Source organism: Macrotis lagotis, chromosome 4 (genome assembly GCF_037893015.1).
Source record: "Macrotis lagotis isolate mMagLag1 chromosome 4, bilby.v1.9.chrom.fasta, whole genome shotgun sequence".
NCBI classification, from domain to species: Eukaryota; Metazoa; Chordata; class Mammalia; order Peramelemorphia; family Peramelidae; genus Macrotis; species Macrotis lagotis.
The window spans coordinates 272035855-272051679 of record NC_133661.1 but is presented as its reverse complement, the minus strand read 5'-3'; the positions used below and the strand labels follow the sequence as shown (position 1 = coordinate 272051679).

Below are 15825 nucleotides of genomic sequence, written 5' to 3'. Positions count from 1 at the left end.
TGTGTGGCAAAGGGGATGGGAATGGGGGGAGGGTTGTGGAATTTGAAATACCAGGCCCACAAACTGAGCAAATTCCCAACCAGCACCAAGTTACATGGTAAAGTAATAAACAAAAGAAAGGCAATTTTATTAGGAAGTTTCAACAGCCTTAAGAGCCTTAAGAGCAGTGGGTGGTGAATTCCAAAACCCCTGGCTGTACCCGTGTAATATCAACAGAAAAAGGTTGGGTGGTGATGTAATGTCTCAGACTGTGCCATATTTTCAAGGTCTTTTTTATTTGACTCACAGAATACAAAGTTAACCCTTTGTTTAATAAGTTAAACCCAGCAGATGTGGCCACCCCGAACCCTTGGTATCCAAATACTAAGTTTAAAAAAAAAAAACAACACTGTGCACTTCAAACAAGTCTGACACACACCAATGATCAATCTTTTCCACAGGAAGCTTCAATCAACAAGTATGTATTAAGCACCTACTATATTCTAGGTTGTGTAAGATTCTTGTAAGCATCTCACTGCAAAAAAATACAAGATAATCTTTTATTGAAGGAGTTAATAATTATTGGGGGTCGGTGAGGGGAAGCATGGACTTTCAGAAGAATCTACAGAATAAATATAAGGTAGTGAGATTAGAAGATGAAGCAAAGGGGAGTAGATCAAGAAAGGCTTTCTGTGGAAGGTGGTGCTTGAGGCTTGTCAGAGAAGGACTGAATGAGGAGGTGAGAAGAGTATTTTTCCTTTGGGGATAATTGGTTATGGTGTGTTCTGACTGTGGCTGATCAGATCAATATGAGCTAGGAATGTTCCATCACAGGTCAAGCATCAATAGGTCATGTGACCAATTGGGGTGAATTCTCTAAATTTGCACATTATCATGTTTCTTTTGAGCTACTACAATTCTGTTTGATGAGGGCATACCAGGCTGGGCTGTCCTGTAGCAGTGCCTCCCATGTCACACCAACAATTCCAAAGTTCTTAAAAGAGACCTTGAGAGTGTCCTTGTATCACTTTTTTTTTAGGTTTTTGCAAGGCAAATGGGGTTAAATGGCTTGCCCAAGGCCACACAGCTAGGTAATTATTAAATGTCTGAGACTGGATTTGCACCCAGGTACTCCTGACTCCAAGGCCAGTGCTTTATCCACTACGCCACCTAGCTGCCCCCTTGTATCACTTTTTCTAACCACCATATGAGCACTTGCCCTGTGTAAGTTCTCCATAAAAGTCTTTTAGGCAAGCCTATGTTTGGCATTCAAAAAAACTCTGTAGTAAAAAAAACTCTGAATGATTGGCAATTTAGTTTGAGAAAGGACATCAGTGTCAGATATCCAATCTTCCTAAGGCAATTCAAATGGAAGCGATTCAGTTTCTTGGCATGTAGGTGGTATACTGTCCAGGTTTCACAGGCATACAGCACAGGCTCTGTAGACCTTCAGTTTGGCAGTCAGTATCTTAATATCTCTTCTCCCCAACAGTTTCCTTAGGAGCTTCCCAAATATGGAACCAGCTCTGGCAATTCATGTGTCAGCCTTGTGATCAATATGCACATCTCATTATGTGTACCATGAACCCTTGGTATCCAAATACTGACTAAATTTTAAAAAAAAGAGCATTGTGTTTACTTCAAACACGTCTGACACACACCAGTGATCAATTAGTAAATTGAGTTTAGCCAAAGCATTCATTTGTTGTAATCAGTTAGACCAAATTTGTTGTAATTGTTAGACCAAAATGAGCACAAGCAGCAGAGAATTTATCCATACTTTGTTGAATCTCAGCTTCAGAGGCTGTATTGAGTGCACAAGCATCTACAAACAGAAGATCATGCACCAACACTCCCTCCACTCTGGTCTTGGCATGTAGCTTTTTCAAGTTGAAGAATTTGCCATCAGTGCAGTAGTTGACCTTGAGGGCATGATCATCCACAATGGAGGTATCCTTGAACTCCTGGAGGGATAATCTCTTGTCATATAACTTAGAAAATTTCAGTCAGCATTTGGATGAGCACTGGGAAACCTCTCCCCTTCCCTTGTAGATCTCAGCTGGAACATTACCAGTACCAGGTGCCTTGTCACATGAAATATCTAATGGCATTCAAAACCTCTTCTTCAGTTGGAATTTTAGTTAGGGATGGATAGACTTCAATGAGGTAATTGGTCAATGGTCTGTTAAGAACACTATGGAAGTGTTCAGGCCATCTCTCCGGGATCATATCCTTATCACTAATCAATGTGGCTTCATCAGCACTTAGAAACTAAGATGCAGGGGGCGGCTAGGTAAGCACCGGCCCTGGAGTCAGGAGTACCTGGGTTCAGATCCAGTTTCAGATACTTAATAATTACCTAGCTGTGTGGCCTTGGGCAAGCCACCTTAACGCCATTTGCCTTGCAAAAACCTTAAAAAAAAAAAAAAAAGAAACTAAGATGCACCATAGGTGCAAAGGCTCATAAAGAGCTTCCAAGGCTTTATAAAATGCATTGGAGTATTACTATCAGCATAAAATTTAATTTTACCTGCCTTCTTACTAAGCCAAGAATTCTATAATTTTCTAAGCTTACTTAAGCTTTGCTTTCCCCCCCTACAGGACAATAGTGTTAAGTGACTTGCCCAAGGTCAAACATTAGTAAGTGTCTGAGGCAGGATTTTAACTCAGGTCCTCCTGACTCTAGGGTGGGTGCTCCACTTAGCTGCCTAGCACTTTACCTCTGAAAAAATTAAACACAGCCTTCTTAGAAATGGATGAGCTACTCTGCTGGTAAACCCTGTGGAGTTCTTATTTTTCATTTAGCAGCTTCTGTATTTCCCCATCATTTTCATCAAACCAGTCTTGATATTTTCAAGTGTTCTGACGCAGATGAGCAAATTCAGTGCTATACAGCAATATCTGAAAGCTGCCCTCTCCTTTTCTATTTCATTGTTGCCAACTGTATGTTGGATCAACTTTCCCTTTAACTTAGCAACAAACTCTTCTTTGCTCAGAGAAATGCTCTAATCTGCTGACATAGCCTTTTGGCTGCTGTCTTGTCTTAGGTCTGTTTTTGTTAAATGTGAATATTTTGCTCGGAGAGGATGAGTCTATGATCAGTCCAGCACTCTGTACCACCCATTACCTTCATCACTTTCACATCCTGTTTCTTCTCCTTACAATCACATCGTTTATGAGATGCCACTATTTGTGATGAGTGTGTATCCACAAAGTCTTACTGCATTTAGGTAAATGGAAGATAGTGTTTATGATGAGAAGATCACGAGATGCATAAGTCTTCAGTGGTAGACTGCTGTTGCCTACTCCATTACTCCCAAAGACTATCATGTCTGATAGTCTGAGCCTACTCTAACATTAAAATCACTCAATTATAAGTTTGCCCTCTTTTGGCACAATGATGATGAGGGCCTCCAGATCTTCATAAAATTTTTATTATACCTTGTCAGGGCTTATAATGGTGGGAGCATAGGCACTGATGATGGCATTTTCTTTAAATGGCAGTTTCATTGTCATGAGTCTGTCATTCATAGTTTTTGTTAGGCATTTAAGCTTGTTGACTAGATTAGTTTTGATTGCAAAATCTAACCCTCCCCTTCACTGCAGCCACTCTAGAAAAACATCATCCAGGTCCAAAATTAGAAGACTGGCTTCCATGTGCCAGCTTTGTTTTACTCAAGGCTTATTATCTGGTTGTGATACCTGCTAAATTCTCTTTTAACAAGAGTTGTTCATCTTTCAGGTCTATTGGATCGTATGTTGTTTATGAGTGTGCATACATTCTGATGGTAAGTGGAATCTCCTTTGAAGTTTTACTACTTTTTTTTTTGTATTTTGACCTCAAAGTCAAGGTAATCACAAAGTAGCCACCAGCTACAGTAATCAGTCCAGAATGGTATAAGCAGACAATCTTTAGGGTACACCTTTTCGATTCCCTTCATCACACCAGGAGTAGTGCGATCCTTCAAAGTCTGCTCAGACACCCAGGGGGTTGCCAAATCCCAGAGTCACTTCTTATGGCCAGGGCTGCCTATTTACAGGGTTGTTACTATAGTTTCCAGCGTATCCAAAATTGCTGCGTCTTTACTTTTCTGTTGTCACAGAGCTATGAGATAGGTAAAAATGGTTCAAAGAATGGGTAATGTCTTTTGAATCATGCATAAACTGGATTTAAGTGGGGCACAGTTGCACTAAGTAATTGGCCTCATTCTCTCTTTTAGAATCATGACAGTCCAGTGGCAAGACAGAGTCATGGCTCAAGTGGATGACTTTGGCATCTTTGATTGCTAACCAAATTCTAAGCACTCCATAGTGCCTGCTTCTACTGTTTTCTACTTCAATCTACCCATTCCACCAGATGAAGTTTTCACATGCTTGGGATAAAAATCCCTTGATTACCCTCAATCTGATTTGAGGGTGATCAAGCTGATTTTGCCTTTTTGTCAAAAATGGTTTACCAAGGTGTGGCTAATGTATATACTATAGCTTCTTGACATCACAGTTAAGAATTAGGTGGTTCCGGTGGTCACCAAAGGTGGAAAGCAGTCCTCACACCTTAGGTACTAGTCTTCCCTGAACACATTCTACCTACCCCCTTGAGTGTATATCCAGGGTGTATAACCTTGGGTGTATAACCAATATAAAGACACAGAGACAAGATATGAGACTATAATAAGAATAATAAAGTATATTAAGATTGGAAAGACAAGATATGAGCAGAATGTGAAAAAGCAAATATTTATATTTTTTTCTTGAGACAACAGGAAGACAGAAGTTTACTGAGTCAAATCTGATTACTTTCATCAAGATGTGGGAACTATTAGACCAATACATGAGAGTAAAAGTAAAAGCAAAAGGAGCTGTTAGAGCTGTGGATTTTCTCTCATCAATATCAAATTTCCTTTTATACCCATTGATAAAATGCTATCTCCCAAAAGCAGAAGAGTCCATCTGCTGGTTTTTCACAACCAATAAGGCAAATGTTTTGCTAGAATGTGCTAGAACAGGAAGCGAACTTAAAGACAATCTATCTAATAGCACCTAACTCTTTCATTTACAGACAAACTGAGCACCTGAGACGCCAAAGGACTTACCCCAAGGTCACAACATGATTAGTGGCAGTGAGATCTCCTGACTTCGAATAAAGGGAAAAATTCTGGAACACACTGAAATACCTGTACCAGAAAAATCAAGTAGCCACATTCTTTCTCAGTGCTCTAAATAAGCTGCAGTTATTTGTTCAAGGAGACTAATAGAGGCAACACAGATTAAACCTCCGGAAGTTTAGGAAGAGGAAACTTGTTATGATTTGGGGAACATTAAGAATGACAGACATGTTAAAAAGAAAGAATAAACAGACCCCTGAGGATAAAAACCTCAGGAGTCAAGAGATATCAATTCATAATGAGCTTTCCTTTCTATCACTGCTTCCTAAGCAGATAGGCAAAGCAGTGGATAAAGTTCTAGGCTTGGAATCAGGAACTTATCTTCATGAGTTCAAATCTAGCCTCTAGATACTTACTAGCTGGGTGACCCTGGGCAAATCACTTAACCGTTTGCCTCAGTTTCTCACATGTAAAATGAGCTGGAGAAGGAAAAGGCAAATCACTCCAGTATCTTTGCCAATTAAAACCCCCAAAATAAGGTCTGCTTGGTTCAGCAACAAAAACAACAGTCTGTGCTACTGCTCTATAGAAAGGCAACTGATTTTTGTGAGTTTGTTTTGCACTGAAAGTTAAGTCAGCCAGCAAGCATTGATTAAGCTCTTACTAGGTGCTAGGCTAAATATGCTAAATGATGATGATGATGATACAAAGAAAGAAAAAAAAAACAGTTCTTTTCCAAGATCATGTATTTATTCTATTGAGATAGATAACTCGTAAATAAGTAGGCATACAAAGTAGTAATGTGAAAGAGGAAAGACAGCATCTGGAAGAGTAGGGAAAGGTCTTTCCCAGAAGGAATGATTTAAGTTGCATCTTGAAGGAAGTCAGGAAACCAAGAGGTGAAGGTGAGGGACAGCCAGTGCAAAAGAAAGAACAGGGCAGATGGAGTACCATATTCAAGAGAACTGCAAGAAAGCCAAATAATGATTAAACGTATATATATCCTATATCAAATTACCTGCCTTCTCAAAGGGGTGGGACTGGGGGAGGAAAGAAGGGAGAGAATTTATAACTCAAAGTTTTAAAAAATAAATGCCAAAAATTGTTTCACATGTATCTGAGAAAAATAAAAATACTAAATGGAAAACACTAAGAAAGAGAAAAAAAAAAGTAGCTGGATCACAGAATGGGTGGAGGGCAATAAAGGGTCAAAAGAATGGAAAGGTTAAGAAGTGGCTAGCTAAACTATGTTTTAAATGTTAAACAGGATTCTTTATTTGGTTCTGTAGATTAATAAGGAGATTGTTGAGCAGCAGGTGACATAGTCCAACTTAGAAAAATTACTGGTAGCCAAGTAGAGGAAGTTATATTTATTGTCTCAAGTAGTTCGTAGCTGATTCCATAGAATTTTCTAAGTAAAAAGGGATAGTTTTATCTTTTTCTTTGATTATCTTTATGTCTTTAAATTCCTTCTCATCTTATTGCCATGTAAGTAGCAATTTTATCAATGATTAATAATAATAATGATGATGATGACGATCAGCAAATGGAAGCAGAAAAAGCTCGTTTCATTCCTCGAAAACTGGGAAATGTCTATTGTACCTCTCTGAATTTAATTTTCACTTTTTTATTTTAGAATTTTCTATCACATTAAATAGATTCTTCTACGACTATACTTGGAAGATTTTTTAAAACTAGTATAAATAAATGTTGCATTCTGTCAAAGTATTATTCCACATCTAATGATGTTTTTGTTTTTAATATCAGTAATAATGTTAAATGTTTTCTTAATGTAGAACAATCCTTGCATTCCTAGTATACATCCAACTTCATGAAAGTGAATCATTTTGGGGACAAACTTCTGTCATCTTTTTGCCAAGATTTCATTCAACATTTTTTTTAATCAAAGATTTCATTTATTTTGAGTTTACAATTTTCCGCCTAATCTTACTTCCCTCCCCCACACCCCCAACAAAAGGCAATTTGTCAGTCTTTACATTGTTTCCATGGTATGCACTGATGCAAATTGAGTGTGATGAGAGAGAAATCATATCCATAAGGAAGAAACAAAGTAGAAAAGATAGCAAGGTTAGACAATAAGATATAAGGTTTTTTTTCCCCCTAAATTTAACAGTTTTGAATTAATAGCTATTAATGATGTTGGTCAATAATTTTCTTTCATTGCTTCCCCAGGATAAATATTAGGGTTATAATTGTCTCTCTGTCCCTCTCTCTTTTTTAGGTTTTTTGCAAGGCACACAAGGTCACACAGCTAGGTAATTATTAAGTGACTGAGGTCACATTTGAACTCAGGTACTACTGATTCCAGGACCTGTGCTCTATCCACTGTGCCACCTAGCCGCCCCATAATTGTCTCTTAAAAAATAATTTGGCCAATTTAAAGGATTTAGTTTTTCTGTTTATTTCCATGAATGCATCAATACAATTAAATAATTCTTTAAAAAAAAAAAAAGAACTTAAATTAACCGGAGAACTATCAGCTCTTGTGGCTGGATAGAGTTATTATAATAAAAATGAAAAATATTAAAGTTACTTTTATGATTTAGTCCTATAACAATAAAACTATCAAAGAGATGCAACAAAGAGATGCTTTAAAAGAGTTAGAAATAACAATAAAATTAGAGGTAGAAAAGATCTAAATTTAAGATGTAGAAGAGAACCAACAAATAGCATAGTAGATTCAGCTCTGGCCCTGGAATCAGGAAGATTTAAGTTTAATTCCAGTCTCAAGACGGTTACTTAGCTATGACGCTATGAGGCAAGGCATTTAAGTTCTGTCTTCCTCAGTTTCCTCAACTCTAAAATGAGAATAATAGTAGCACTTAGCCCTCAGGATCAAATGAATTATTAATTTGTAAAAAAATGTTTCACACAGTACCTAGTACACAGGTGCTATGTAACTGGCTCATTCTCTTCCCTTTTCCCAGGGCAGGGGGAAATAATACTTTCAGATTTCAAACCATATCATAAGCAGTAATTATCTGTACCATTTAGTACTGATTAAAAATGGAAAAGTGGATCAGTAGAACAAACTATACATAGAAGAATCAGAAACTACTCAATAACTTCATCTAATAAACTCCAAAACAAAAATTTCTTAGCAAAGAACTCTATTTTGGGGAAGAATTGCTTGGCATGGTAAAAATTAATCTTAGATCAGTATCTTATATCATATAAGAAATAAATAAAAATTTATGCATTAATCCCAATATTAAAGATAATACCATGAAGAAATTTTAAAAAGTCATTTTATTTTGCAGCTATAGGTAGGGGACAAATTGCTAATTAACAAATAATAGATGATTATGAAAAATAAAAGATAATTTGGATTTCAAGAAATTAAAAAGTTTCGGCATAAATGAAATTAATAACTAAGTTAAGAAAGGACATGATCAACTGAGTAAAAAAAATATATGTATTTAAAGTCTGAGGGAGACTAGAAGGATAGTGATGCTCTTAACAGTAAGAAAGAAGCTAGCAAGTTTTAGGGGGAAGATAATAAATTTTGTGTTGGATATATTGAGTTTAATGTCTACTGGACATCCAAGTGAGATGCCTAAAAGGAGAAATGAAACTGGAGGTTAGGGCAAATTGGGTAGCTCTGAGAATCATCAGTTTAGCAATGGTAATTAAATGCATGGAAGTTGATGAAGTGAAATAGTACAGAGGGAGAAGAAAAGAGAGCCCAGGATAGAACATCTGTAGGACATCTATGGTGTAGTGGGCATGATATGGAGAATTCAGCAAAGGAGATAGAGAAGGATTGATTAGAGATGTAGCAAAGCCAGGAGACAGTGGTGTTCTTAAATCTAAAGAAGAAGGGATCAACAGTGTCAAAAACTGCGGAGAGATTAAGGAGAGTGAAGACTGAAAAAAAAAAGGCTTGACTTTGTATTTAAGCAATCATTGGTAATTTTGGAAAGAACAATTTCAGTGGAATGATGAGGGTTTTAAACAGATTTTTAAGGGGTAAAGAAGAAAGTGGAAGCACTTATTACAGACAGCTTTTTCAGGGAGATTACAGACAGCTTTTTCAGGAAGTTTGGTTATCAAGGGGATGGAAGGATCAAGTGAGGGTTTTTTTTTTCCTAGATGGGAGATATGGAAATGTTTATAGGCAGTAAAGAAGCAGCCAGGAGAGAGGGAAAGAGTGAAAATAAGTGCTAGAATGGGAATGAAAAATGTTGGAAGAGATAGGATCACATAAACAAATAGAGGGGTTAACCTTGGTAAAGAGGAAACTTCATCTTCATGTGGGAGAGGAATGAAGGAGGAGATAGTGATAGATGGGACAGGAAATAAGGAAGAGATGAGAAGGGGAAGCTCCTGGTGAATGCTCTCAATTTTTTTTTTTTAATAAAATATGAAGCAAGATTCTCAGCTGAGATGGTGGTGAAGTTTGGAAGAGCCACTGTGGGGAGTGCTAAATGTGCACTGATTTTTTTCATCTTCTCAGAAATGTCTTAAAAACCTAGCAGGGCTCTTGCCCACTCATACCAATATGTGTTTAGCTCATTAATCTATGGTGGTGTAGGGTAAGAAGGTTCAAATAGTAGTACCTACCCATCCCTGATGCACACTTTTTCTCTTCCCTCAAAAGTGGTCTAACCAGAACGAGACAGGACACTAAAAAGGCCAAAAATCAATGCATAAACAGGGGAACATGAAGGAATTAGGAGTGATGAAGAAGAATGCATTTTCTTTACCTGGTCACGGTCTCCTGCAAAACAGCAGCTTTTCATGGTGCATGAGTTGAAGTAGCCCTGGTTGTCGAACTGGAACACGGGTAGTCGGGAATGGATATCATACAGAACAGGAGGCAGGCGGCGCCGAAGAGCTAGCAACTGGGTCCCATTGCTGTTGAACCGGACACTCATGGCACTTTGAAGGGACAGGTTACCACCATAGCGTAAGAGGGAGCTGAAACACAGAAAACAAAACAAGAAAAGCTTTAGACTTTGTTGACAAGGAGTTTAAAAGAAACTGCTATAGTCATTTTTGTACAGCAAATGCTTAGGAATTTTCTATGCAAGACTTCAGAGGAAATTCAGCAAACAGTTATTCCTTTAGATTGGACAAGGAAAAGATGTGGTGAAGCCAAAAATATCTTCTGGATGGCCCTAAGCAAATCTGGGTGGGTCCTGTGTATAGAATGAGTACTTGATTTAGGATCAGAAAACCTGGTTTCAAATCCTAGCCATGATCCCATGCAAAATATTTGACTTCTCTGGGGTCAGATGCCTCCTCTATAACTAATGGGATTGGACTAGATGACCTGAAAGGTTTCTGAATTTATTTCCTATCTGACTGCTCTGTGCCTTGCTTCTTAACCTCACTTAATATTTGGGAGAGAAATAATAGAAAAAAGGCATCTAGCACCCAAGGAAAACAGACATCTTTTTTTAATCTGGTTCATCAATTTACCAAAACTTACTAAAAGAACATGCTTATAAAAAGACATCAATTTCCAATTTAAACTAGTTAACAAAAATGGATATATTTACCCTCCCTCCCATTAGAAATTCAATAACCATCATTAAAAAAAACACACAGTAGTTCTTTATTAAACAAAAACAACATCTTAATTTTGGAAGAAAAACAGAAAAACAAGTATGGTCTAGAAAGCTAATCTCCCCCTTGCTTATACTGTTGTGGGGGAAGTTGGACATTTAAACCACTAGTCTAGATGATCTCCGGCAGCTACAAGTTATAAATGAGTTGCCAATCTTTATCAGTAAAAGTAGTTTCTACACTGAGTTCCCCACGCTGATGACACCATAGGCCTGGGTCAAAAAATCCAGTCCAATCCAGGATAACTAATCAATCAATAATCATTTATTAAGAGTCATGTACTGGGGACCAAGACAAAGAAGGAAACAATACATACACAAGAGAAGTTTATATTCCAATCAAATGACAACAAGAATGCACATTAAGTATTTATAAAATACATAGGAAGCAAGGCTTTAAAAGCTAAACAGAAATTATCTTTGATCCTAGAGGCAAAAGGAAGCTATTGGAGTTCTTTGGGTAGAGGAATAATATAGTTAAACTGGTGTTTAAAGATCATTTTGGCAGCAGTGCAGAAGATGGACTGGAGCAGTGAGAGATTTGGGTTGGGAAATCAATTAGGAGACATCTATAATAATGCATGTGAATTTGAGCTAAGGTGATAGCTGTGTGTAAGTGGATATACAAAAGAGTCATAAGTCAGAGCTTATTCAAGAAACATTCATTCACAAGGTGGGGGAAAAAAAATCACAATTTGGAGGAAAAATAAGAGACAAATAGAGGAAAAAAATAAACAAGCTCTCTTAAGTTTAAAAAAGAATGTATTCAATAATCTGACAAAAAGAAAAATGAGTGACAGATTGGATACAAAAACAAAAATCCCACCATCTGTTGCTTACAAGAAACATTTAAATAACAAAGAATTAAATACAATTAAAATGAGTGACTGGAAAAAATTTACTATCATTAAAGAGATCTAAAACAATCAATGGCTAAATGCTATCAGACAAAGCAAAAACAAACATTCAAAATACAAAAAGAGATTAACAAGGTAAGTACATTATACTGAAAGTATAATGAAAGTATATTGAAAGTAAACACAACAAAGAAATATCAATATTGAACTTGCATGCCTTGATACAGCTGTTGATAAAGGAATATTAACTAAAGTATAGTGTTAGGAGATTTTAATGTCTCTCTTTCAGTTTGGTATATGTAAGAGACTGCTGAGGGTCACAGAGAGGTCATTGCATGCCTGGGAATGGCCTAACCATCTTCTTGCCCAGGTTCACCCTTGGCCTTATCTTCAGGGTCCCTGGCTCTCTGGATCTGCCTATCTATTCCTCCGGTTTGGCACTTCCTGGAGCATTGCTTTTAACCCTAACCTGGTGACAGCATCATGGTGTGAGAAGTACTAGCCTGAGGAAGTCAACTTTACCATCTGCCTTCTACTAGCTGGGAAGCATTTGTTTGTTTAATTGGAGAACTCCATTGGGGGACTAAGAGGATATTTAAATATTTAAACTTTGGCATTTTGTAAAATAAAGGAAAAGTTGTCATCTTTGTCTCTGCTTCTTCAAGTTCTTCTGGGACAAGTATTAATTATGAGGAAAGTCAGCCCACAAGGTATGCAACAGGTATAACTAACAGAAATATAAACTAATGGGAAAATGAAAAATTAAATTGCTAGAAAAACCACAGCTAAAAGACTACACAACATCCAATTGGTACTGTACTATGTATTAGATACATGCATATGTTATATATAATGAATGAATGAATGTTATATACATGTATATAAAAAATGTGTAAAATTTACAAGCCATGCATTAAGGTACAGAGATACTGCAAACAAAAACAAGAAAGACAGAAATAGTAAATACATCCTTTACAGATGCAAAAATAGTATTAAAAATAGACTTGGATGAAGATTCAGAAAAGAAGACTGAAAAGGACTGCTCTAATAAGGTAGGAGAACCAGGAAAGAGTAGTATAACTGGTTCAGGAACCATAAAATGAAGACTTAGTCTGAAACAGAGATAAGTAATAAATGCCAGTGACTATTACCTCCAAAATCAAATATAAAATGCTTTGCTTGTGTTTGAAAGGCCTTTGGAATCTGGTACCTCTATACCTTTCCAGTCTTTTTACACATTACTGTCATCTACAATCTTATTACAAACTTAAAATCATCTGCAATTCAGCCATACTCGTCTTCTTACAGTTCTCGGACATTTCATTCTCAGATTCCATGCAATGGATATCCCTGACGTTATCCTTTGATTCCTGGTTTCTCAGAGACTCAGTTCAACTTTCCACTCCTGCAGGAAGCCTTTCCCAATCATCTAATCCTATCCTGTCTCTTCCCCCAACCTCAGTTTTGCCTTTGAAGCTAGTAAATGGTAAGAACTTTAAAAATGGATTGCAAAAAAACACCAGTTTGGTGGCTGAAAAGTGAAGAGAACCTTCATTTAATAAAACACAAAATCTATATGAATAGACAGTTTCAGAGACATAAAATGTTAACAGGTTTGAGAAACATCTGTATCAGCTGGGCATTGTGGTCCTTCAGCTCATCTTTATTCAACTATTTATAAGTTTTAGACTAAACTAATAAAATGATAAGTAACTATTCAAAGACTATGGGGGTGATTAAATAAGAACTAATGGAAAGGGGAATTCATGGAATTTATGTTTTTGTCCTTCATTCTTGAAGAAGACTATAACATCAGGGAGGTGATGTCATGACAAGCATATGAACTGGATTTGAGTGAGGGGGTGCTGTTGTTCACTTTTTCCTTTAGAGCCATCTGGGTCCAGTGGCCAGATCTGAATCAGGATGCCTCTGGATGTGAGATGATCATTTTGAGGAATGTATGTGAATCTGTGAAGACTGGAGTGGTCAAAAAGAGAAAGAAGTGGACAATGCAGACTGTGGGGAAAACCATCAGGAAAGAGCCAGCAAACAAGAAGGCTTAGCTACCAGCTCAGGCCTGTCCCCCATAGGGAGAAAGTCCCTTGGGGGTCATCTCTAGGGTGAAATATTAAAACCCTCAATGCTGCCTGTTTTTACTCTCTGCTGCCCTTTCTGTAATGAGAGGGAAATGGAAAAAAGGCGGGGGGGGGGGGGGGGAATAAAAGGCTCTGCAGCTAATTTGTTATTGAATTTCCTGGATGACCACTGATTGGAGGATGTAAAATCTGGTGAGTGAAAGAACTGGCCTGGCTTATTTGCACTGTCCAGAAAGCAGTCTGATGACCTTGGCAGTTCTTTGTTTCAAAGGGAACCACTAGCAGAGATAAAAGGATAATACTTTCTCGACTTTTAAAGGATAATTGTTAGTTAACAGTCTGTCACTGAATTTGAGAAATGGATCTGCCCAGTAGTAAAGTGGTGCTGACCAGTTAACAGAAGAGGTTTTCATGTGATGCAAATGTTCCTGAATGTATCAGCAATATTATAAGCTTCATGGCCCTAAGAAAATCTCTATCTCATTTATAAAAGTGTCTCCACTCTTCTCACTCAATGCACACACTGAAGGGGGGAGGATATGGCTAAGGTATATGTGGCAATTGTGATATATTATTTCTACCTTAACTACTATGAATACTTGATAACTTCATTGGAGTCTAGCTTTGTTTTGAATACAGTGGGGGGCTGAGTGGAGATGGCGTATTTCCTTCCAACATCATTATTTCTTCTAGTTTCCTAGGAGAATCCAAGTGTAACGAGATCAGAAGGCAGTGTGCACTGGATTACCTATAGTTCTCTACTAGCAGATGAATAAAATTCAAACTCCTTTTGCAGCATTCCAGCATCCTGTCACCTCTACAAAGATGACTCATAGATCAATATATCCAAACCTGATCTCTGCTTTGAGCTTTAGTCTCACATCATCAACTTTTGACCATTTCAAAGTGAATGTTCCTGAAACAGCTCAAACTCATTATGTCCAAAACTGAGCTTTTCATCTACACCACAAAACTACCCTAACACACATGCATACCACATTAAACACTTATTGATGATCCACTGAAGAATCTAGTCCTTTAACCCCTACCACTCCTTTCCACCTTAGAAAACTTACTACCTCCATAAAAGAATCATTTTTTAGTGCTTTCATCACTTTGCTCATGTAATTTCATACATCTATAGGGCATGATTTAGATGAAGACCTGGAAACTGAAAAGGAATGCTCAAATAAGGCAGGAGAATCAGGAAAGAGTAGTGTCCAACTCTTAACAAGAGAAAACAGAAAGTGTTATTCACAGTGTTAAAAGGCTGCAGAGAGAGAGGTTAAGGAGAATTATAAAAAATCCACTAAATATGATGATTAAAAGATCATTAGTAACTTTGAAGAGATTAGTTTCAGCTGAATGAAGAGATCACAAGCAAGACTGAAGAGAAGAAGAGAGCTAGAGGAACAAGACAGAAATTTAGCCACAAACAGAAGGAAAGATATATCACACTAAAGTTAGCAAGGATGAAAGGTTCAAATGTGGTTTTGGAGGATGGAAAAGACATGGGAGTGTTTGGAGGTATCAGAGAAAGCAGGCTATAGGGAGAACTTAAGGAAAAATGAAAGTAGGGATGTTGGAAGAGGGTAATCTGGAGAAGACATAATAGAATGGGATCAGCCTTGGTAAGGAGAGGAGCCACCTCTTCATATGAGATAGGTGAAGGAGGAGATAATGGTAGAATGTAAATGAGGGAGAAGGGAGAGAGGGGTGCCCTCAGAGAATGGTCTCAATTTTTTTCAAGAAAACATAAGATAAAGTTCTGATTTGAAAAGCTGGAAGAGAGAGAGCAATGGGAGGCTTAAGAAGAAGAAAAATTTGGAAGAGCTGCTATGGAGAGTGGGATTGTGAGTTAATTAGAGAGGTGTAGGAGGATTGCTTAGCAGCACTTAGGACCCAGTTGAGGTTATATAACAGATTTGTAGTGGACTCCATCAGAACAGTTGCAAGATTTTCTCCACCTCCAAGCAAAGGCAATGGTTAAAAAAAAAAGACGTTATCAAAGAATTATATTCCAATGATGAAGACAACAGGTACAGTTCTCCTAGATGGTCTGAGGAATGAGGGTCCAGGACACCAGAAAAGAAGTATTATGAGGTCAAAATTATTTTTGTAATAATAATATTATAGCATTTTTTGCTTATTAAAATAGTTCTTCTTTTTCCAGCTACACATCTATGTGAGGCTGAAC

The 15825-nt window shown here is 37.4% G+C and overlaps 1 protein-coding gene across 1 annotated transcript in view; it reads right to left on the bottom strand.

Moving 5' to 3' along the window:
* Positions 1-15825, bottom strand: part of DCAF5 (DDB1 and CUL4 associated factor 5) — a 150834-nt gene that overhangs the window by 48088 nt on the left and 86921 nt on the right. The window contains exon 6 of the mRNA XM_074236045.1: positions 9812-10025. Within this exon, the coding sequence (XP_074092146.1) occupies positions 9812-10025 (214 nt within the window). The remainder of the gene's footprint in view (positions 1-9811; positions 10026-15825) is intronic.